This window comes from Triturus cristatus, chromosome 2_2, assembly GCF_964204655.1.
Source record: "Triturus cristatus chromosome 2_2, aTriCri1.1, whole genome shotgun sequence".
NCBI classification, from domain to species: domain Eukaryota; kingdom Metazoa; phylum Chordata; class Amphibia; order Caudata; family Salamandridae; genus Triturus; species Triturus cristatus.
The window spans coordinates 961,147,007-961,172,402 of NC_140582.1; the positions used below are offsets into that span (position 1 = coordinate 961,147,007).

General features: G+C 46.3%; 1 protein-coding gene across 1 annotated transcript in view; it reads right to left on the reverse strand.

Moving 5' to 3' along the window:
* LAP3 (leucine aminopeptidase 3) overlaps positions 1–25,396 on the reverse strand; it is a 353,892-nt gene that overhangs the window by 189,821 nt on the left and 138,675 nt on the right. The window contains exon 4 of the mRNA XM_085642373.1: positions 14,153–14,258. Coding sequence (XP_085498499.1) covers positions 14,153–14,258 — 106 coding nt within the window. The remainder of the gene's footprint in view (positions 1–14,152; positions 14,259–25,396) is intronic.

Genomic DNA, 25,396 nt, shown 5'->3' on the forward strand with positions numbered 1-25,396 from the left:
TTACATAACTCAAGGAAACACGCCCTTATGTAAACAGGAGAGCTGTTACATAACTCAAGGAAAACACTCCCTATAAGGGGAGGAACCGGGAGGTACAACGCTGTCGGATATTGTGTTCACACCGACGTACCTGCTTCGTGAAGAGCAGTGTTCCGGAGTGGTGCTCCAGTAAGGCAAGAACGGAGGTAGGTCGAGTCGTTACTCCCTGGGCCGTGTCTTGCCCCATCGTCACCTGTGAAGGACCCGGAAGCTCTACCGGTCAACCATTGAGCTTCGCTTTTTGACTCGGCTGAGTCCAAGCGCAGTGGCGCTTTTGCTGGTTGGAGTCGTAACTCCCAGCCCGACCAGAGACACAGGGACTGCCAGCTGTAACGCACACCAGGAGGTGTTTGCCGCGTTACAGACTCGGAAGTCCACAGGATCGATCGAGCGGCTGCTCTCGGTTCAGTCTTCTTGCTTGTGATTGGGGTATCGGTGACGCATCACCAGGAGGTGACTCCGCGTCCCGGTGCAGTCTGAGGAAGAGGTTGAGCGGCTGCTCCCTTCAGGTAGAGACCCCGGCTGGGTGTTTCCCTGACTCCTCGATTCTCCCCAACACTCTTCGTGCCCCTCACAGCCTACCGATTGGCATTGTCGGCCATTTCATTTCTGCCCTCTGTTGGCATACGCCGGGACCGGCGTATATGCAGAGGACGGTTAGGACCATCCGTGCTGTGGGCTGGTAACGTACTTAGCCTGGAGGATTCCAGTGACTATAACTTTTGTTTATTCTTTGTATTATATTTGCCTTCATTAAAACAACTAACCCTTCACTAGTGGTTGCGTCCTCATTGTCGTGTCTGTTAAACGATCCTGAGACGTTCAGGGCGTTACACATTCAAATCATGAACCTGTTGCCTGCAAGGTAACTGCATTTGTGACTGCCTGTTTAGTAGCAAAATATATCAATTTTAGGTGGTTAGTGGTCCCTGGATCTCTTGGCCCCAGTGCCACTGCACCTGCTGCACCATTCAAATCCACTTCATTTTAACTGCAAGCTAACTGCAATTGTGACTGCCTGTTTAATAGTTAAATATAACAATATTATCTGTTTAGAGAAGTTTCTGGCAACATTTGGGGCAGGTGCCACTGCGACAACTGCACCATTCAAATCATGACCGGATGTCTGCAGGGCAACTGCACTTGTGGTGGCCTGTTTAGTAGTAAAATATAGCATAGCTCTTGTATATTAACTTTATTTTTAACGTACAATGTTTAACATTTAGAATTTGATCATAATGGACAAATAGTTTGAGTTGAAATAAATCAACCTAATAATGCTTACAAAGTGCAAAGAAAGGTACTGAGGCATGAATAGGAAATGCCACAAATGTTCTAAGACTAAAGCACCTGCTTTACACAAGTAAGTAATAAAAAGCAAGCATTCCAAAATCCTGCAAGAAGTGGTCTGCCTTTTCAGTGGGAAGAGATCTTATCTTAACAGTGAATGGGGCTTAAAAAGTTCCACACAAAAGTGAATGAACACCGTAATTAGGTAATGGGAACTGATAAGAGCCCATTGTAAGATATATTAAATACAAGAGATTTCACAAGCACGGCACACGCGCTATGTAGGGGATACCTAAACATGGCGGATGTGTTGCAGTGATGATGTAATATTTCAGGAACCATTAGAGCTTAATACTTCATTTTGGTGTCAAAGCATAGGCTTTGGGGGTCAAGTTGTCTTATAGAAACAGAAAATAAGTCCTCAGAGCAACTCTTTCATTTTCCAAATGGCGACAATAATAAAGGAAGAAGAGACATATATAGAAATTGAACAAATATAAAGTTTTTTAATCCTTTTATGTACACACCAACCAATGTTTATGATCTGAATATGAAAATAATGCTTATCAATCCTGTTTTAGATACATTTTCATAGTTCACTTTATTTGTTTCAGCAATCATTAGCGGCACATTTGCAGAACTCTGAACATTTGATAAGAGCATAGTGAAGGACAACTTTTTGTAGCACAGGTTTTGCACATACATGTACGTGTAAGTACTGCGGGTAGAGGCTTTAGAGATTTCGTAGGTTTTATCATCCCAGCAATACCTTCACAACCAAATTCACACAGATCTTTCTCCACCTATGCATGATCCAAAACATTTACACATCTTCTGATCAAGTAGAACGCTCTAATGTGTCGATGCACAGTATATGATGTCAGTGGAAGGTCACTTTGCATGACTGATCTCTTGAACTCACTGTACTGAAGATTGTCAAATTTGTGACAGTAAGAAATTGTTTTCCCCACACACACAAGGTATTTGTCTATGTCGTTAAAGTCACATTCTTCTTCCGTCCCAGCAAATCCTTTTAGAAACTTCACAGGTTCAGCAGTTAAAGCTCTAAACTTTGTTCCAATTTTGCTTATAGTGTCATCACCCGTAAGAATATGTGCCCTGATAAGAACATTGGCCATCCCTGGTTTAAGTTTCTTGTATAGAATATGAAGTAGGATTAAGTGCGTTTTCTCGTCTGTTCCATAATGTATCAATAACTGACAATCCTGGACTTATGAACATTGCACCAAATCTAAGTAGCACAATATTAACATCTGTGTATTTGACAGTACAATGACTCGATTGGAACCATTTCAAACAGCCCACACAACATGAAGGTCTGCTTCCTCCAATTTGCTGCAATGTTCTTGAACAATATGGCCCATACCTTTTGAATATAAATTTGCAGGCACCAACTCCTCATTGGCAATCATTCCACTTGCAATAATTGTGACGTCAGTGATCACTGAAGCATCAGCAATGTTTTGGCAGGTTAACACTCCACGTTCATCTTGTTTGATGTTGATGACCAGAATTTATCAAGTTGCACAGGTTTAGGTGTTGAATTTTTGATGCAGGCAAGGTCAATTATTTCACTTGTAGACATTCATCTGATTCTCTCACATTCTTTGAGAGATAGTTCAAGATAATTTTCATAGACAATGTGCAGTTCTTGCAAGGTGCACACTGACAGTGATAACTGTAGAACAGGCTCAACGACCTTTCCGAAGTTTTACATGGATGAAATCTGGACCATTCGCAATTGTGACATATAGTGCACAACAACAGCAGTTTTCAATGAGGACACCTTTTTGAATTTAAATTCTACAGGTGAAAGAGTTTTTTCGAGCTCTCGTACAAGTTTGTGTTTCACAGTTTGGTTGCAGCATCTCCATTAAATAATGTGTTTGTTAGAAGATCATGCAACAGAATGTCCTTAATTAATTCACCGTTTCTTTTGCTACATCCATCTCTCTATGTGCTTGCGAAAGTTGCTTTTTTGTAACCTGCTTTGTAGTGGCTGATTGGATGAAACTCTTACTAAAGCAATTAAATCATGGAAGTTTAGATTTAGTGATTACGTCTGACAACATTGCAAATCAAAAGGACTCTATGGTAAACTAGAGGCCACCGAGCAACATATTCACTTTTACATGTCTGACCAACAATTCCCTTGGAGGTTTTCTGTGATCTCTGGATCGTCTGTTCCAGTTTCATATCTGGAGCCACAGTTATCATGTGTAGCAGAGTTTTCTTTTTGCTGAGATGTAATTTGCACAGCATTAGCCTTTTGGTTCATGGGTTTATCTTCTCCTTCTTCATTTGTATCTTGAAAGCCATCATCAATGTTGTCGGCTTCTGTTCCAAACTCAAGAACTTTAGTTTGTAACAGTTTTGCTTTGCTGATATTAAACAATGATGTAAAAAATGTTGAGACAACATCAGGCATTCTTATTGACTCACATGATTTGCGGAGCTCTAGGGATTCCCAAAATTTGTAATTAATTCCAAAATCTAAATCTTTCAGGGCGTTTCTTAAAATGGTTCCTGCTGATTTTACTACATCCTGTGATTTTATTTTGGCAGCAAAACATCAGGAGTCAAATCAGCTGATAACACCATAAGTGACTCATTCTTTTTGTTATACTGACAGAAACAAATTTTGTCTTTGTACATTCGCGTCAGAAAATCTTAATTTCAATATTATGGATTCATTCAATTTCATCAATGTTGGCCATTATTTCTCTGATCTCGCTGAGTTTTAACCCATAGCAAGCACTTAAGAGTGGATTTAAAACTTCATTTGCTTTTTCAAAGAGTGCAAACTTAACTGAAAGCTGGCAGTTACAGTGCTGCTGGGAGCTCATTGTACATTTCTATTTTCGAATGTATGCACGCAAGCTGTTCGCGTAGGCATACAAATCCACTGCAAATACATTCACCTCGCGCTTTAGATTAGCTACTTGACTAAAAAAACGTAATATTGAAAGAAACTAGCTGCAGATAAAAACATGTTTGCCCTTTAAGACTCACATACTGTGTACTTTGCTCTTTCGTCAATCCCTTTGACCCTTGTTCTGGCTAAACCACACATAACACATTGAAGATCCTCTGCTTTCTAATTAGTTGTTGAAGGTGGGCAAGGGGGTAACCGTCGATCTTCTAAGTGGGGGGGCATTGGATTTGGTGGTCTTCGCTTTTTCAGAAGACTCACATTCTTGCTCACATGCACTGGTTTCAGTATTTTTTGACGAATTGTTTCCAGGCTTTTTTCCATTGTATACAACTTGTAGCAATTGTTGGTACAATAATAAATTACTTGATCCTCTTCAACCATCAGTTTCAATCTTTTGTGAGCATCGTCTTGCCGTATTTCTGAAGCATCTAGAACTCTCTTGTGTCCAGCCGTTGTTGATGTTAGCTTTTCTTTCTGATTAGTTTGGCATATGCCACATTTTTCTTTGTTGAAGGAGTCCTCGGATTTTGTAGTTAGCAACTTTCTGTCAGGAGGTAAAGATTCTCTGCTACCAACTGCTTTGCTCATGTTTACAAATTTGAATCAATAGAAAACCTTAAACAAAAACAATACTAAAATAAATTACCAATATGATGGCTAAAACACACCATTATAGACCAACCATTTTAGAAAATGTTCTTTCTCTATAAGACTTCTTGACCCCCAAAATCTATGTTCTGACACCAAAATGAAGTATTTAGGTCTTATGGTTCCTGAAATATTACATCATCACTGCAACACATCTGTGTTAGATCTGGGGGTCTCTAGTTGGCAGAGGTATACACCTTAGACCAAATAGGGACCCTTGCTTCTAGTCAGGGTACAGGGACACACACGGTAGATAACCCCTGCTCACCCTCTAGGTAGCTTGGCTCGAGCAGACAGGCTTATCCCCAAGGCAATGTGTAAGGTATTTGCACGTAGACACCACAATGATCCACCCTCCGTACACCACAAACTTAGACCACACAGGTGAGTTATATCAAAAATAATATATCTTTATCTAGTTTCCGCAGTTAAAATCAAGCATCACAGATTTCCTCAATAGTCGCTTTCTTGGTTGGTCGGGATCGTAAGACGATAGTCTCTAGTCTCTTGCGTGATTCGATACTCACTGAGAATGAATCAGTTCGTAGGCTCTTGATGTTTAGGCAGCTACGTTGCTCCGGCGGTGTCGCTGCACTCGTTGTAAAAGCGCTCCTCTGGCTGTTCGGTGCAAGGTTTCCACAACTCCCTCGACGAGCCCCCAGTGACGATGTCGACGTCACCGGAGTCAGCCACTCACAGCGCGGCTTCGTAGAGCCGGGAAGTACGACTCTCGATCTGCTTCGGGCCTCCGGGTCGCAGCAAGGCACGTGCCGATGAGCACGTCGGTCTTCTTGATGCGGCAACCGGTGTCAGGCCCTGATCAGCGCGGCACTCTCCAGCAAGACAGAGAGCAGCCAGCCCACTTCACAGGCAGATGTTGAGAAGCTTGGTAGAACAGTCCACGGTCCCTGCGGCACACAGCAGCGCAGGGGGGACACAGCAGAGTCTTGGGTTCTGGGCAACCTTTCTATCCCTGGGTTGCAAAACAGGAGGCCAGCTCTTCTCAGGCCCTTGGAGATTCGGTTTAAGACACAGCACACAGCAAAGTCTTGTTTGGTCAAGTGGGTAGAGTCAGCACACAGCAAGACCCCTTCTCCTCCTCAGCTTCAGTTGTACAGCAGAACAGGTCAGCCCTTAGAGCACACAGCAAGGCAATCTTCCTTTAGTTCTTCAGCGGTCCGTCTTTCAGCAGAGGTTCCTTTTGATGGTAGAATCTGAAAATCTGTTGTCAGGGGTCTTGTACTTATACCCCTAAAAGTCTTTGTGCAAGTGGGCCCTGAGCCCGGTCTGATCCAGTTCTGGGTGTCGCTGGAGCACTTTGTTTTTCCTGGCTTCTCCTTTTCTTTCAGAGTGAGGGGCAGAGTCGTCAGCCGCCCAGCGGGAGGTGGAGCCAGTATTGTGGCAGGCAGGCACATCCCTATTCACTCCTAGGTGCTACCTCCTCCCTCCACTCTACTTGCAAATGCAGGTACTCAGCCAACCTCCCGGGGGATCCCCAGCCCCTGTCACTCTCAAGCCAGTCAGTCAATCCACAAGCGCGCCCAGGCACACAGAAGGGTCAGACAAGAGAACAGCCACTCTCTAAAAAGTACTGTCCTCCAACTCAGGATTTAGAAACAACCTCTCCTAAAAGATGTGTTATTAAATGCTGAGCTCAGGGATATCAAATACTCATGTCTTATCTTGTTCCTATGAGAAGATAGGCCGATAGCCATTGGCACCTGCCTCCCCCATGTTAGCCTATGGAGCAAGATAACCTTGCAGCAGTGAACACACAAAATGGCCGTTGTTCACTACCAGAACATGTTACCTGCACTAGTACATGCTCTACCTTTTACATACACTGCACCCTGCCCAGGGGGGTACCTTGGGCCTTCCATAGGGATGACTGACGTGTATAAAAAGGGAAGGGTTAGGCCCGGTCAGTGTGGTCACTGGCCAGGAGGACATGGCAGTCCGGGGACTGCAGGCAGGCCTGCGGTGGCAGGCCTGAGACACCATTTTAGGGCTACACAGGTGGGTGGCGCAATCAGCGCTGCAGACCCACTAGTAGCATCTGTCATCACCAGCCCCGGCACACACAGTGCACTTTACTAGGGACTTCAGGGTGATACAGATATGCCAATCAGGTATATCCAATCAATATGATATTTTACACAGGGAGCACTTACACTCTGGCACTGGTTAGCAGTGGCAGAGTGTCCAAAGCATCTAAACCAGCAAAAACGAAATCCATCACAGCATCAAAAATCCAGGTAGCAGAGGCAAAAGATAGGGGAAAAACCCACGCCAAGGATGTCAGGTCTAACAATCTGCCATTTTCAAAAATGGCATCCAGAAAAATCCGGCCTGGATTAGCAATGTCTACCCAAGCTAAATTACTTCTCTAATGATACAAAAACACAAATCAAAAATGAAAATCTTTGTATAACAATTCTTTTTTACAGAGGTCTATCAAGGGGCCAAGACTAGATGTACAAAAATAAAATGATGCCACATGAGTTAAATTTCAAAATCAGGATGAATCTGGCACAAATTATCAACCTTAAAAATTAGAACACAAACTTCTTATTAAAGGCACAGCACAATATCAGGCTTTCTACAACAAACTGCCACAAACAAAACCGAATGCCAGCAATTGCAACAAACCAAAAGACAAGCAAGTCATCCAACCACCCAATGAAATCAACAGAAAACTATCCGAACATAAAAATATAAAAAGTTATTTCCCATATACTTTTGAGCTGGGTGGGACCGTTTTACAGTTGGGAGATGACAGATCGCGACAGCAAATTTCGGGAAATCACTTTATTGGTGACGGTAACTGTTGGACTTGGCCCTTCTTGAAGGATAATCCCTAAACTTTTTGCCTTTCTCCTAGTCTTTTTTATGACAAGGTGTTGGTGGTTTTAGGACTCTGGACACTTTAGCACTGCTGTTCAGTGTAAAGTGCGTGTGCTTTCTGTGGTAAATATGGTAAGATTGGTCTACACTTGTTTGGCCTATTTAATTTTCCTGTCAGTCCCTTGTAAAGTGGTATCTCGTATACCCAGGGCTGGTGAATTAAATGCTACTGGTGGGCTTGCATCAGTGATTGCGTTACCCACCAAAGTAGCCTTGCAAACCTATCTCAGGCCTCTGCCATTGCTGGGCCTGTGCGCACACTGTTACTGCCGCTGTGACGTGGCACCTACAGTGTGTGCCATGTCTGTGACCCCCCTTTTACTGCATGTCAGTCACCCCTAAGGTAGGCCCTAGCTAGCCCTATGTGCAGGGTGCATTGTAGGTCAAAGGTAGGACATGTACCTTAAGTAGTGACAACAGCCATGTGGGTTTCTCACTACAGTGAGGCTGCCCTCCCATAGGAATGCATTGGGGATTCCATGATAGGTGCTTCAGTGATTGCTAATATAAGAGGAGCAGCGTGGTAAAGTTTGGTATATTTGGAATAGTGATAATAAATGCTACGCAATGGTGTGCGCAGATTTATTATAACTATTTTAGAAATGCTACTTTTAGAAGTTGGCATTTCTGTGTGCTATGTGTCTGCCTGCCTGATGTGGATTGCATGTCTGGCTTTGGAGTGACAGGGTGAGGTTCCAGGAGGGGCAGGGTGAGTCAGCACTAGGCTGAATAGAGCATCTGCATTTGGAGTAGTGGGAGGAGTAGTCCCCTGACCCTGAATAGGATTGTGCCTGCCCCAGTGAATGCTGGCTCAACCGCCCTGTGGTGTGTGATGACAAGCCCCCACCTGACAAAAGGGAAGAGGAGCCTTGTAAACAAAGTGCTCCAATTACCCCCTGAACCAGTTTAGGGTGGTCCCCCAAGCCCTGGGCCAGGGCAGAGAAAGGAAAGATGTAATATAAAAATATCGGGGCTGTGACCCCATGAATGGTGTGCTGTTCTTGTGACTGGGGGCTTGTTGCTGTTGCTGGGCTCCAGGAGGAACCGCCATGAGGGACTGCCTCCCTGCTGGAGGGCCCTGTGTGCTGGCCTGCCTGGGCCCAGCCTTTGCCCCCTGGATTTTGGACTCTAGCGCATTGTGAGCACTTTACTTGAATTCTGAAGAGTGCTTTACTTTTATTCTGCTGAGAGGACCGTGTGGCCTGGCAGCGCGGAGCTGTGACATGCCCCGAGGGAATCCCAGCATGTGGGATTCCCCCTGCGCTGTTTACCGTAATGGGAGTCCACCCCACATTTGTGAATTGCTGGCGGGTTCCCACAGCTCATTTGCGTTTAAAGAGCGGGTGCCCACGCCGTATTGGCCTCTTAGGAAAGTGGGTGCCCACCCCACCTTCGAGCGTCATTTGAAAGACAAGCAGGTGCCCACCCCGCATTTGAACCTCCTTTTAAAGCGGGTGCCTACCCCGCGTTGCACCGCCAAAAGAAGGGAGATGCAGCGGTCGAGGATCCGGCCCGACCCGGAAGCCAGGCAAGAGATGCCTGACTGTAGGTGGGGCCTGCCGCGTGTGGCCGGAAGTGAGGCAGTGGTGTTGCTGGCCCGAGCGAGGCTCCAGTGAGCTGGTGGGAGCCCTGGTGCGCAAAGTGGAAACTGAAGTCTGGCAGGAGCACACCCCGCCTTCGTGGGTGCTGCGGAGTGCGGCCGGAGTAGGCATCGTCTGTGCCGGATTCGAGGCGGGGCTCTTGTGAGCGGAGAGAGTCCCGCGTGTTACTGCGCCGGCCACGGAGACCGGAGGTGTCAGAGGAGATCCCCGGTGAGTGGGGACTCTAAGTGACCCGTGTTGGCATCCCCAGAGGCACCGTGGTGCGTGTGCCGAATTCCTTTTGTTTGGGGCCTCACATTGAGCACAGTAGTGCCAGAGCGAAGCCAGTCTTCACAGCTGCACCGCAGAAGCGGGGAGCTGCAACGTTGGGCAGATTTCTGTTTGTAGAGTCCCAGAGGGGGGCTCACCCAGCCCTGGGAGTGCCAGTGCTCTGCTTACTGCCCTCAGCTGTACCGCAGTGGCGGACAGCTGCAACACAAGGCAATTTTAGAGTCCCAGAGTAGGGGCTCCCAAGGCACATGGGTGCCAGTGTTTTATTCTCATTGGGGCCTTATTTGCCTCAGTTCCGCCACGGTTGCGGGCAGCTGCAAAGAGGGGCATGTTTTGTTTGAGTGCCAAGGTTGGCACTACATGTACCATAATGGTGATAACCTACTGTGGGCACTACTGATTATGTTTTATGCCTCATGCTCATGTGATTTTTGCCTAATGTCATGCTATGATGCTTTCATTTTATGCCTGAGCTAATGGGGGTATGCCTAATGCTAATGTGATTTATGCTTATTGTGATGATGCTAAGTTCATTATTTCCCCAGTAATTACTGGCTGTTTTACATTTACTACTTATGCTTTGTGATGGTTCTGACAGTGGCCCGATTGGCGCTGTCTTGTACATAATCCGCTGTGAATATTGCCTAGTGCCAGTTGTCACAGCGTAAATGTGTGATTATGTTTCTAATGTGTTTATGATAATACAAAGGCTATTTTTTATATAACCTTGTGTGGAGTTCCTTTTTGTGGTGAGCCTAGTGTGTTGCTGTTGTGTGTGTGTTGCGCAAACGCTCTATACATTGCCTCTGGGATAAGCCTGACTGCTCGTGCCAAGTTGCCAAGGGGTTGAGCAGGGGTTATCTTCAGCGTGTAACTCCCTTGCCCTGACTAGAATGGTGATTTCTGCCTGGCTTAGGCGCATGCCCTAGCCAACCAGAAATACCATTTCAAACAGTAACTACGTGCAACAAATAATATTTGCGCTATCCATGACAGTACTTATTGCACTGCTTAAAATGCTGGTGCTCCCAAAGTTCATATATCTTTTCCAAAACATCTTCATACCACTCAATGAAGCCTTCTTAGCCAAAATAAAGACAGCTTTAATCCTACTTTACTTACAGGAACTTTGATTTTTGGTGCGCCCCCTTTTGCACGGGTGTAGCTGTGTGATAAACAGCTTTTTTTATATGGATATGCTAGATGCCCTGATGGGTACTGATATCATTGTATGTTGTTGAATGAGAGAAAATAAAATTAAAAAATTAAAATAATAATACGTTTAAAATAACTGTGCGACAAGTGAATTTGCTATGGACCACCCTAACACTGCCAAAATCAATTATGTTCACTAAAACATTGTGCCATATCATCCAAATGAACAGGGCGCTACCTTAGTGTTTCTAAGGCATTCTGAATATTTGACTATCTTAACTGCAGGTTCATCAGATTCTCCCATATTCAAAGATTTAGGGCTCATAAACGCAAATACCTGTATAACATGCACCAAAGTACAACACAGTACCTTCAGGAAAAAAATACTAACAAAAATGCAATAAACCTTGAGTACCACCAATTATTAGATCATGGGTGTGTTACTAAAGATATTGCTTCAATGCACTATCACGAACATCTAAATGAAACGCCTGTGTTTCACAGTGAAAGACATGGTGACCTTGGTGCATCTTACACACGAACACACACACAGAAACACACACGCGGCTAGCATTACCTAGTTATTCTCATCTGAACCTCCAGACAGGCAGTGTTGTGCCTGCGTGGTTTCATTCCCTGCTTATGTGAGTCGGTCCTTGGTAGGGTGACAGTGATTAAGCGTAAGCCTGGCAGCGGGCTAGATTGTGGGAAGAGGAGTCCTAACAAGAGTTCTAAAGTAGAAGCTGTACCGAGCCGAGGCAGACAAAAACCAGATAGGCGTGTTTTAGTGGGAAAGTCAATAAAACACGAGCCGAGACAAAACAAAAACAAGATAGGATTGCACCGACCATACAGCTAATGTTCACATTGATCTGCGAGCTATGAGTTTAAAAACACATTTGAGGCATTATTAGAAAGCATTTTCATTTAATAGTTTAAAAGCAAGCTTGCGGTTATCTTGCCTAGTTTGCTTTTCAAGTAAGAAGATGTGGCGTAACATATAGAGCTGTCGACTTTGGACTGGGGAACAAGGTTCGAGTCACAGCATCGGCTCTCCCCGTTCCCGCAAAAAACATGCAGATCGAAACAAATACAATTAAACAATGGCAAAACCGAACAAAATTACAAAAATTGCCATTTACTTACAAATACCGATTGTACTACAGCAAATCAGGTGAACGCGCACAGGGACAAAAAGCCAAGCACGAGGAGAGCGGGGAAAGGGAAAAAAAAGTACCCGAAACTAAAACATATGGCAATAGAGAAAGGATCCATGTAGCAGGTGCAGTCTACAAGGCGGAACAAAGCAGTCAAATGGCAGGACAAATGTAAATACAGTATATCTCGAAGAGAGAGTGCTGCACAGCCGAGAACTAAAAACACTCTCTCATATGCAAAAACACACTCTCCCAGGGCTAACACAGAACATGGATAATGGTTAATTTTATTAACCTGGTTATAAGCATTCAAAAGGCCTCTGCAAGAAATATTCTGACATCTTAATTCACAGAATCAGGATCTACTGACCTTTATGTCAGCCAACAGAACTTGGTTCAGAAGGTATTTTCCTCCATAACTGCCTATTTTTCATAATACTAAATTTAGGGCTGGTGATGGAAACAGTGCTCCCATTAGGAGGTCAATGGGAAGTCATTGTGAAGGTTGTGACCACACATAAGTAGTGGGTTTTTTTTCACCTCCAATTAAATACATTCTTATAGATTTATACCCATGATGTATTATAGAATGCAAAAACAGCAGCGCACCAATAGCCTTTGCAACTGGACATGAGTGTGCATTTGTGCTGGATTAACATTACTCTGTGCCTATGTTATGTTGCCTGTGTTTTTATAGCATGCTGATCACCCATGAGGGTATCCAGGTGCTTTGCAGCCGTTGTGTGAGATTAGCCCTGGAGGGCTTACTCAAACACCAAGTCTTCGGCTACTAGCAGAAGTCAAGAAGAGAGAAAGAGGTTCTGAAGTGTTGTGAGAGGTCATTCGAGGCTTTAAAAGCCAAGTATGAGAAGACGCAACCCCCAGCTCTGCTTTTGTGTATTCCTAGGGTGTGTGCTAGTGTGAGTGTGGCACAGCGGAGGTGTTTAGAAGGTTGTTGGAAATGAATGCGGTTATTCAGGTAACCAAGGCCTGTTTTAGAGTGGAGTGCTTTGTTGGTGTGGGTGAGAAGAGTGTGGGAGTTTGTGTATCAGGAGCCAGTGGAGTTCCATAAGGTGTGGTGTGATGTGGGGTAGAGGTGGTGGCTTGAGGACAAGTCTGGCTGCTGCATTTTGTATGGTCTGCAGTCTTCTTGTGAGCTGGCTGGTTATCCCTGCATATTGGGTGTTCCTATAGTCTAGTCTGCTGATAATGAGGGCTTGGGTGATCATTTCCCTGGTATTGTCCAGAAGCCGCTAGAAGATTTTCTTCAGCATCATTAAGGTGTTGAAGCAGGATGAGGCTACATAGTTGACTTGGTCGGCCATGCCCAGTTTGTTGAATGCCAAAATAATTCTGAATAGCAAGCACAAACTGTGTTTAGGTCTAATTTCAGTGTGTTATTACTCATAGAGCACTGTTAATGGTGCGGAATTACCAGCAGATACCAGAAGATGGTGTTACATTCCAACAGAACATAGGAGCAAGTGACACTGGCAACCATCTCCTAGTCGGCTCCAGAGTTAAATAAATCTTAGAGCCAGTAAAGGCTGGCATAAGAGTAAGAGGCTGTATACAACATCAAAACAACTTCATATTGCATAAACTGTGGACGACGGGGTTTATTTAGAGGGGTTTCTCTGTGGATAAAAAAGGAAAGATACAGATTAATCATGCTTTCCATTGACACAAAAACTGACGTTAGAAATCTACCCATATCACAAGCTTCTGTTTTCATTTCGCACATTTCTTGTGGGTTGGTTGTAAATCATCCCCATAAATAGCTCTGACATTGACCTTTCAAAGTTGCATATTGATTGCCCAATTGACAGGTCTTCTACAGTCTGTTATGGCTGTCTCCGTTCTCTTATTAAATCAATTACACAAGATAGCCCAGCGAGTTAAAAGCAATGGTTGACTTGTTCTATAACCAGGAGTATATTGAGTTCTTATCCTTGTTGGGCCACCTTGGCTTTTCATCCGTCTAATGTTGAAATGCAGTTATTTATTGTGTGACAAAGCTGCTGTATTAAGCGCTAAATGAAAAACAACTTGTTATAATATATGTACGCTGGAATATAATGCAACCGAAACTTTAGTTAAAGTTTATGACTTGTACGAAATTATACACCTACCAGAGACAGCTGAGCGAATGTTTTCTTTGCTCTCATTCCACTGTTCCAAATGATTAACTCCAGCTGACCTTTTACCAAGGCCGACCAGGACTACACTGGCGTATTCCTAGAAAAGAAAAGCGAAAACAAAACATAGGTCTTCACTTAAGATTTCAATTAGAAATAGATATAAACTGTGACGAAAAGACTAGGTAAGCAACTATCACGCCTTCCTGATTATGACTTTAGTTGTCTTCCGGGCTACATACAAAGCACTTGAAAGTGACCTAATGGCTATTTATAGCGCATTACCAAACTTTCAAATCAAGAGACACAAAGTACAAAAATATTCAACTATGTTCAGATCACCCAGCTAAAATCAATAGAACACCAACAACTAGGCCGGTATTGTTGTGGGAAGGCGGCGTGAGGGGTTTGAGCAAACCCACTTCATTGACCAATCACTCTACATCTCTCTGCTGCTGATGGCTCTAGAGTCTAGACAGAGAACACTCTCTTAGCTGAGTCACTCTGTGGCAAACATGGCAGCCTGGAGAAAATGGTTAGACTTCGCAGACTCTTGGCAGGTAGAGAGTAAAAAAGCTCCTTAAGATACTTTGAGCACATGTGCTCCTGAGTTCTAAAGTGTTTCCAGAAGTGTGAATTGTATATTTTGCACCACAAGAAGAGTTCTTTAAGATCTCCTCCCGCTCCAATTTCTTTCATTTGAGACATATGCGTGCTGCTTGGTTCTGTGTAGTTTCATGACTGCTTTATTGGAAGCTCCGATGAGGACAATGTTGTACTAATCAAACTTCAATAGCATCAGGGCCCTTGTCAGATCAATGCAGTGCAGCACCTAAAGCACCGGTAGGATCTTACTCGGGAGCATGAGTTGAAGGCTGGTGTTTTTTTACCACTAATTACTTTTGGTTTGTGGTATTGGCTAGTTTGCTAGGCCAGGTGGGAGGGATGGGCACAGCTTTTGGCAATGCACAGCAACCCCTATGGCTGGCAGTAGAAGGACTGCTCCAGTCACTGTGATTAATTATGATGAGGATTGTTAGACCTGGCACCATTGGCGTGGGTCTCCCTTCCATTTTTCGCTTTTGTCTCCTCTGTGTTTGCCGGTGTAAGATGCTCCGGGCGCTGTGCCACTGCCATTCAGTGACACAGCACGAATGCTCCCTATTGTAAATTGACTGTATGAATTGGTATAATCCTAATTGACCCAAGGAACATGATAGTAAAGTCAAATTTAGTATGCCTCAGCTCCAAATATTAAAGTGCATCTTTTAGTGCCGAATATTTCTATATTCTGTGTTTAATACTACCACTTTTGGGAAGTAGGTATTTTCTTGCCTAAGCCTTCCCATGTGCTCTGCTGTTATGTGTATTGGCTGTCTGGTTTTGGAGTGTCAGGGCAGGCTGAGACCGACCTGGCTTAAATATAGAGATCTGCAGTTGGAGTATGGGAAGGGGTGACCCTCTGATCTGAGACGGGCTGTGCCTGACAAAGTGAATGATGGCTGCACCTCCCACTGTGCATCTGATGGCAGACCCCCTCTCCCTGAAAGGCAGGATGTCACCTCGTAAATAAAGTGCTCCAGGATGACACCAAGCTGGTTCTGGCTGGGTTCAGTGATTTGGGACTTTTTGAGAACAAAGACTTTTGGGGTATAAAATCTGTGCTAAAACCCCTACACGGTGTGTTACTTCTGGATGTCAAGACAAACCTCTGTCCGTGTAACGAGAGGGAAAGGACTTTGAAACTTTTATCCATCTTGCTGAAGCAACTACCCAAGGGCCTGATTTGAGCTTGCCTCCTGCTGAAGTCTCAGGGACATTAGACTTCACCCATCAGCCGTCCGGATTCCTATTTGAGAGGGATTCTCCTCGCAGGTGAGGCCTCTGTTGAGAATTCCAGAGCCTCTGGTTCTACTGCGGGGAACGCGGGCTGAAAGTCATCGCATTGCTATTGTGGGCCGCTGCAGCTGAGGAGCTGTTACCGCTGAGAGCCCGCATTTGCCTGTGTTACCAAAGTCATTGTGATCGCTATTGTGGACCGCCACAGCTGAGAAGCTGTTGCCGCTGACAGCCCACATTTGCCTGTGTTACCAAAGTCATTGTGATCGCTATTGTGGGCCGCTGCAGCTGAGGAGCTGTTGTGGCTGAGAGCTCGCATTTGCCCGTGTCACCAAAGTCATCATGATCGCTATTGTGGGCCGCCGCAGCTGAGGAGCTGTGCCGCTGAGAGCCCACCTTGGCCGTTCTACGAGAATCATCGCTATCGCTATTGTGGGCCGCTGCAGCTGAGGAGCTGTGCTGCTGAGTGCCCGCATCTGCCGTCCTACGAGAATCATTGCTATCGCTATTGTGGGCCGCTGCAGCTGAGGAGCTGTGCCGCTGAGTGCCCGCATTTGCCGTCCTTACGAGAATCATCACTATCGCTATTGTGGGCCGCTGCAGCTGGGGAGCTGTGCCCCTTAGTGCCCGCATTTGCCGTCCTACGAGAATCATTGCTATCGCTATTGTGGGCCGCTGCACCAGAGGAGCTGTGCCGCTGAGTGCCCGCACTAGTCACCAATTCGAGGATCTTGTTATCACCTGCGGGTGCCGCTGGGTGCCCGCCTTTAAGCCCCGTCCCAGGATTATCGTAAGTGCATGCCGCGGACCGCTACAGCGGGGAGAAGTGGCCGCTGCGAGTCCGCCTGTCATCACCGCTGCTTCCTTGTGAGGCTGCGTGCCGTGCCCCTTTAAATCTCAGGTACTTTGTGCATCACCGGGTCGCGTGGACCCCGGCCTCGAACTAAGTTCGTTCCACACGCTTTTTGAGTGCCTCTATTGCTTTCGAAGTGAATCTGTAATTATGTGTATTGTGGTTTCTTGATCACTTTTGAGCATTGTGTTAAGCCTATATAAAGATACTTATTTTTCTATAGCTACTTGTGTGGTGTCCCTTTGTAGTGTCTTCACTGCGTTATTGTGTCTGGTTGTAAATGCTTCACACACTGCCTCTGAGATAGACCTGTCTGCTCGTGCTACGTTACCACAGGGTTGAGCAGGGGTTATCAAAGGGTGCAGCCCCCTTACTCTGACTTAGGAAGAAGGATCCCTATTTGGACATCGGCACCAGCCGCTGCCAACTAGAGATCCCCATTTCTAACATTGCTGGTCAGCGGTGGGATCAGGACTTGCATTTATGATCCACATACAATAACTGGTGTACGCTACTAATGAGTGTAGACCTAGGCGCAACCACATACGGTTTGTTCAATTGTTGTTTGTAATTGCCAGTTATGTCTACAATGGGTAGGCCAACGTCCAATGTTTCGGAGGATCTCATCTTTGAGGAAGACAGGTTAGAAACCTACACTGCCAAACAGCTAAAGTCTTTTTGCAAGCGATTCACAGTCCCTGTTGCGGGTCTCTCTAGTAAGGAGGAGTATCAGAAAGCCCTTAAGGCCTGGTTAGAAGCGAGAGAGTCCGCTAGGAATGAGGGAGAGAAGGCTGGAAGGCAGCAGGATGACGAAGTGGATTTAGTGGGAGGTAAAGCAATTTTCAATACAGGTACTAGTGTGTCCTCAAAGGGTCTGTCTCCAGAAGAGATGGAGGACAGGGAGAGAGATAGGAGGCATAGTTTGGAGATGGCCAAATTGGAAGGTCAGAAGGACCTAGAGAGTAAAAAGTTGGATATTGAGAATAACAGGTTGGCATTTGAACTTGAGAAAATGAAACTTGAGCATCAGAGAGTATTGAGGGAGTTGGAGATCAAGGCTAAGAGTTTAGAGATCTCCCCCTCTGGTGGCAGCATACCGTTAGTACCTATCGAGAATAGAGTTTACATATCCAAGGATGTCACCAAGGATTTCCATAACAGTGAGGATATTGGGCAATGGTTTGCCGCATATGAGATAGCCATGGTGTCCCACCGGGTCCCTGAGAAGGATTGGAGAGCGGGGTTGTGGGGACGCTTTGTGAGTGATGGGAGGGATACTGTTATAAAGAAGACGAAAGTCAGGTGAAGGTTAAGTCTTCTTTATTCGTCTATTCACCACCACAGGATCCAGCAGACAGAGGAAGGGTGCAATGGAATGTTGGTGACAGGGAGAGGGAGGAACCAAAGGGAGGAGAAAGGAGGGGGGGAAAGGAACGTACCAAGTAGAGATTACAACACACCTCCCTGCATAGGGCGAAGAGAGAGAGAGAGAGAGAGAGAGAATGAAAGAAAGAAAGAGACAGGGGAGAAGGCAGTATCAAAGGCAGCGACAAGGTCACTGCAGTAACAATGTAAGCAGTAGAACAGCAAGGCTTGGGAAGGAACCCCAAGGAACATTATACATTAACTCTCATTTAACACAGTAGTCTCTGGTCCAGATAGGTGAGCTCCTTGTTCTCAGAGATCTTCTGGAACTGAGAGTTTGAGACTCTGTCTCTGGGTTACTATCGTTGTCAACGCCACCCCCTTGTCCATTAGGAATGATTCTGTCCATGCTCCATGTTTGGCCATTGTCGAGATGGACTACATTCTTTCCAACACTAGATATTTTGCACGGATCTGAAAATCTTGACGCTTCTTTCCTGCGTGCTTTAGGTAAATCCACACGGACCCAATCACCCTCTTTGAACATTTGTTTTTTTACATGTTTGGTCTGGTCGTATCTGACTTTGTATTTAGCTTGGTGTTCTTCCACTTTTCTTGAGATCTCATCTCTGTTTACTACACCAGTGTCCTTTCTTGACCCTACAGGTGGAGTAAGTTTAGTCTTCGGGATCCTTCCTTTGAGAGAGGTGAACGGGGAAACCCCATTAACACTGTTTGGAGAAGTGCGATAGGCCCATACTGTTTCCACTAACGCTGAATTAGCTGGAGTCCCCATTACTTCTGCCCTCTGCAAACACTCTTTGAACAACTGGTTGATCCTTTCCACTAACCCATTAGCACGGGGACAGTACAATGCAGATTTGAGGTGAGTGATGCCCCGGTGATACAGAAACTCTTTCATATTGTCCGAAGTGAACTGTACTCCATTGTCTGTTATAAGGGTATCAGGTAACCCCTCCTCAAAGAACACACTTTCTAAGAATTGTATGAGGCCTCTCGTGTCGATTTGTTGGACGCATTTGTAGACCAACCACCTTGAGTGATAGTCCACCAGCACCAGGATGAAGCGTTCCTTCAATGTTTTTAAGTTGAGGGGACCAATGATGTCCAAGGCTAACTTTGACCATGGTCGATCAGGCACTTCGACGGGAGAAAGGGGGGGCTTGCGGGTCTGGTGAGTTTTGTCACTCCGGCTACAGTCTACACAATTTCTCACCACTTGTTCCGTCATGGCGTCCATACCTGGCCACCAATATTCCAGTCTGATTTTATTCTTGGTTAGACTTCGCCCTAAGTGTCCCACGTGTGCTAGTCCCACAATCTTCTCTCTCAAGTTCTCCGGTGGAATAACTTTCTCCCCTCTGCAAACCACATCTCCTTGTATATTGAGTTCTACTCTGACATCCCAGAATTTACTTAAACTGGTAGGAATGTCATTCTTGTTTTCAGGCCAACCATTCTTGATGAACTCTTTGATCGAACACATCTCTGCATCAGTTTGCATACTGTCATTCCATTCCTCCTTTTTTAAGCAGGTAAGTTGCAGTATCACATCATCACATTCACACCTAACAGGAGCACTCTCTCCCTCTGATGGAGACCGTGACAAGAAGTCAGCAACCGTGTTTTGATAACCTGGCATGTATTTCACACAAAAATTGTAGCCTTCCAGTCCCAAAATCCATCTAGCAATTCTGGGGGTGGTTTTGTTGGCTCCTTTGGTGGTGAAAGCAAACATCAATGGTTTGTGGTCCGTCTTCACAGTAAAAGGAATACCCCACAGAAAGAAGCGGAAGTGTTTGATCGCCCAGAAACAAGCTAGTGCTTCTTTCTCCACCACCGAGTAGTTGATTTCAGCACCCTTTAGAGCTCGAGATGCAAAGGCCACGATGTGTTTCTTACCCTCCCCCATTTGGGTGAGGCTGGCCCCCAACCCTTTATTGCTTGCATCTGTGCAAAGGATTGTGGTTTTGTTAGGGTCAAACCTACCCAGCGATGGAGCAGTAATTATGCTTTCTTTGACCTGATCAAAGTCCTTCTGACAGGCATCGGACCACACAAACGAAGTCCTGGATTTGAGTAAATTTCGTAAGGGTTCCACTATCGAGGAATAGTTCCTCACAAATTTTGAATAATATTCGGAAAGGCCCAAAAATGATTTAAGGTCTTGAACACCTTTAGGGGCCTCAGTGTCCCTAATCGCCTTAACTAGGTCTATTTTAGGTTTGATACCATCTTGAGAGATGGTGTGCCCTAGGTACTCAACCAATCCCACTCCAATGCGACACTTCTCTTTTTTAAGGGTGAGCCCTGATTTTTCCAAGTTGGTCAAGACCATCCTGAGGGTGGCATTATGCTCGGCTAAGTCCTTCCCGTAGATTAGTATGTCGTCTTGAAAACAGAGAGTTCTGGGAAGGTCTTTCAAGACATGCTGCATTGATCCTCTGGAAGGCAGCCGCCGCGGAAGCCAACCCGAAGGGCATCCTACGGAATTGAAATGCTCCCAGGGGTGTCACAAAGGAGGTGAGATGCCGTGAGTTGGGATGAAGATCCACCTGGTGATAGGCAGAGGATAAGTCAAGAACGCTGAAGCAACTCACACCATTAATGAGGGTAAGCACCTCATGAATACGTGGGAGGGGGTGTCTGTCTACCCATATGTTCTGGTTAAGGTCCCTGAGGTCTACACACAGCCTGATGTCCTTACTGGTAGCCTTGGTGGTAAGAACAATGGGGGCCAACCATTGTGAACACTCTATGGGTTCAATCACCCCCAAAGACAGCAATCTGTCTAACTCATTTTGAAGGGGAACTTGCATTAAATGTGGTATGGGTCTGGCTTTGTGTGCTACCGGCTTGGCATTGGATTTCAATTTGATGGAATGCTGATAATTCTTAAGTAAGCCTAGGTCCTCCGAAAACACTTTGGGGAAATTGTTGCAAACATCCATCCCTCCCACCGAGGGATCCACTAAAAGGACCTGATCGGGACTGTTGGGGTCTAACTTAATCCCGAGTTCCCTCTGGTGTTTCCATCCTAACAAGTTAGACCCCTTCTGGGTAATGTATATCTTGCCCACCGTGTTCCTCCCTTTGAACCCTATTTCCTTAGTGGTCATGCCTAGTAGGGGTATGGGGTCCCCATTGTAGCCTCCTGGTTGAATGTCAGGAGGCTTTACCGTTTCTTCCCATGAGGGAAATAGTTGAGAGAATACCGTGGCATCAACAAGGGTGTAAGGGGAACATGAATCAGCAAAGACAGTAAGGGTTTTGTTGTCTAGGGTAATGTTGCAAGAGGGGAATTTGTCAGTATTGTCTTTGTCTTTAAGTTGAAAAATTAACTTGGGATCAGGAAATAATTGGGGCTCGATCTCCAACACCGCTTTAGAGCGCTGATCGTGACAAACCCTGGACAAATGTCCTTTTTTTCCACATTTGTGGCAGACAACAGAACGTGCTTGGCATATTGGGTTATTGGCTAAGTGTGTTGGGCTCCCACACCTATAAAATTTGAGTTTATTTCCCTGAAGAGGGGTGTTAGCTATCTTACTTTTGTGATCTTTGCTTATGGCATTGACCTCCATGGTTTTGCCCCCTTCACCTTTCATTTCAACCATACAATCTGCCGTGTGCTCAATCCCTACCGCTATATCAATGGCTTCCTTGAGGTTGGGATTGGCCACGAGAAGTCTCTCCTGAATCTTATGATTGTTGGTGCACCTGACCAACTGGTCTCTAATCAGGGAATCCTGAAGGGACTCAAACTCACATGTGTTCGCTAGACCCTTTAAGGCTGCAATAAATGGTTTAACCTTCTCATTTTTTCCCTGTGTTCTTGAGAAGAATTTATGTCTCTCCAACACTACGTTTATCTTCTTACTGAAGTGTTTTTGTAATTTACTTACTGCCACCAAAATACACATTTTCATCATCATCACTATCACTTCCCCCTTCTGCATTAATCGAAATATCATCATAGACCTTGCGTCCCTCAACGCCCAAATTGTGTAACAAGGTGTGTAACTTGCGTAAATGCGAAAACTTCTCCCCCCCAATAGCAATAAGATAGGACTCCAGTAACCCAAACCATTGTTTCCAAGGCAGAATAGGTTCTCCCGCCTCGTTAAGGAACGGTGGGGGCTGCGACATATTAGCAGCTGCCATGACACAATACTGGCATGAAGGTGGAGAACACAACACACTAAGACCCTTTAAAACTATGGAATGTGTGGAGAGGAGCAAAAACCAATAAACTTCACAAATGTTTTACACCCCTGCCCCTGCAAAACCCCATGCACATTTCAATAAAGGATAGAGCAGTACAGATCATAAGCAACGGTGCAGGCTTGTACAATCATCAAAAATACAAAAGAATATCATCACATAATCTACAGTACTCTGGCGAAAAATCACCACACCAGGAAAATCATTCGAGCATGTACCCTCCAAGTTAAGTAACTAGAAGCTGAGCTTGTCAGCGTGAGCATACAACCACGACAAAAATAAAGAAAACTGTGCCCATCAGTGACTAGACTACGTGCAGCTGTGCCTATCAGCGTGAAATGACAGGCAGAAACTCCCAAAAGCTGTGCCCATCAGCGAGAAGGAAAGAATAACCTCGAGGTTGGATTCCTCCGCACCTACGTGGATAAGTGAAGCTAAACGCTGTATTTGGAAAATTCTCCCCACAACAGGACTGTGTGGAAGAGTCACGCTGCCACCTAGTGGATAGGCTCTGAAGCGCACCCCCTACTCGCCTCAGCTGATGGAAAATGACGATCAGCTGTTAGCGCGCGGAAGGGAATGCACGGCTCCAGTCACAAATCTTGTCAGAATGGCTGCGCCAGGGGGAATCACCACAGAACTGCCAACCTAAGCCCCCGCAGTGAGTAAGACCGCAGCGCCGACGGAAAGGAATGCCCGGTTCCAGTTCCAAATCGTGTCAGAGTAGTTGCGCCAGCAGGGTCTCACAGAACTGCCCTCAAAGCGGATACAGCGATGAAGACCGCAACGCTGACGTGACCTGGCCAAAGTCCTCAGCGAACACAGCGGCACTGAGGAGAAAGCCTCACTAAAGGCAGGCACCGTCACACCTCCAGGCAAAGACAAGAGCGGCAGCGCTGAGGGGCCAAAGGCAGCGAAGGTTACCCAGTGCGGCACAATGGCATAGAAAGCGGCAGGAGCGCTTCACTCAGAGGCAAGCAGCAATAGAAAAATCTTTCTTTAGAAGTCGGAACGAAGGAGGAACAGCGCTTCCCATGCAGAGTTGGAAGGGAGGCACAAGGCACCAGAGAACGTGCCCTTCTTTTGAGGGGCTGCGGCGACAGGCTGCAGCCTAGGCAGCAAGTGATCAGTCAGGGTCACATCTGATCTATTGGGAGAATTACCTTCTTTACAGCGAGCCTAAGGTTGCTGAGCCTGGGTCAGCCCGTGTGCTGGTGGCGTCCCAGCGCTTCAGAGCCTTCCTACTGGTGTTGGCTCATGATGTGCCATTAGCCGGACATCTGGGGCAGACCAAGACCTTCGAGAGGCTGGTCACCTACTTTTATTGGTCCCAGATGTGCAGGAGCTCAGATGCTCACTGCAGGACATGTGAAACTTGCCAGGCAAGTGGGAAGAGTGGGGGGAAGATCAAGGCCCCACTCTAGCCCTTTCCAGTTGTCAGTACCCCATTCGAGCGAGTGGGCATTGACATTGTGGGGCCTCTGGACCCCAATACAGCCATGGGCAACAGGTTCATCCTGGTCTTGGTGGACCATGCCACCCGGTACCCTGAAGCCATCCCACTCAGGACAGTGACAGCCCCCGTGGTGAGACGTGCACTGATGGGGATTTTCTCCCGTGTGGGATTCCCCAGAGAGGTGGTGGAGCGCAAGTGTCCGGTTACCTACATGATGGACTTGCGGTCTCCCAGGAACCCCGTACGGGTCCTGCATGTTAACCGCCTGAAGCCCCACTTTGAGAGGTCTGAAGTGGGCATGCTTCTGGCCACAGATTCTGGAAGACCCTTCCTGACCTCCTGCGTGAAGAGAAGCACGATGGGTCAGTGGAGGGTGTGGTCCTCTCCACCACACTGACCCCTGAGCAGCAGAGCGATTGTCGCCAACTGTTGGGGCAATTCAGTGACCTGTTCTCCCTGGTGCCTAGTGTCACTGATTGGTGCGACCATGACGTAGACACTGGAGACAGTCCTCCTGTCAAGCACAAGGCTTACCGAGTGACTGACCGGGTCAGGGCATGCATTAAGGAGGAGGTCTCGGTCTCCAAAATGTTTGCTTTAGGGGTGATTGAGTCCTCTAGCAGCCCTTGGTCCAGCCCCGTGGTCCTGGTACCAAAAGCTGCAGTGCCTGGTGCCACCCCAGAACTTTGGTTCTGCGTGGACTACCGAGGTCTCAATTCAGTCACGAAGACTGACGCACACCCCATCCCCAGAGCTAATGAGCTCATAGATCGGCTAGGGGCTGCACGGTACCTCAGCACGTTTGATTTGACGTCTGGGTATTGGCAGATCGCCTTGACTGATGGGGCAAAGGAGAGGTCAGCATTTTCCACCCCAGATGGGCACTACCAGTTCTGGGTGATACCCTTTGGGATGAAGAATGCCCCTGCCACCTTTCAGAGGTTGGTCAACAGGGTGTTGGTTAGGCTGGAAGATTTCAGTGCCACCTACCTGGATGACATTGCAGTGTTTAGTTCCTCATGGGAGGACCACCTGCGCCACCTCTGGGAAGTGTTGATGGCCCTGCGAAAGACAGGCCTCACAATCAAGGCAAGTAAGTGCCAGATTGGGCAGGGTTCTGTGGTGTACTTGGGACACCAGGTGGGGAGCGGCCAGTTGGCGCCCCTACAGCCCAAGATTGAAACCATCCTGGTTTGGGAGCCCCCAAAGACCCAGACACAGGTGAGAGCCTTCTTAGGACTCACGGGTTATTACAGGAGGTTTGTCAAGGGGTATGGCACCATTGTTGCACCCTTGACTGAGCAGACTTCTAGGAAGCAGCCAAAGATTGCGAACTGGACTGACACCTGTCAGGAAGCTTTTGACGCCCTGAAGACTGCCATGTGCACAGCACCTGTCCTTCAGGCACCCAACTTTTCTAAAGAATTTGTTGTCCAGACAGATGCCTCAGAGCATGGTGTGGGGGCCGTTCTGTCACAGC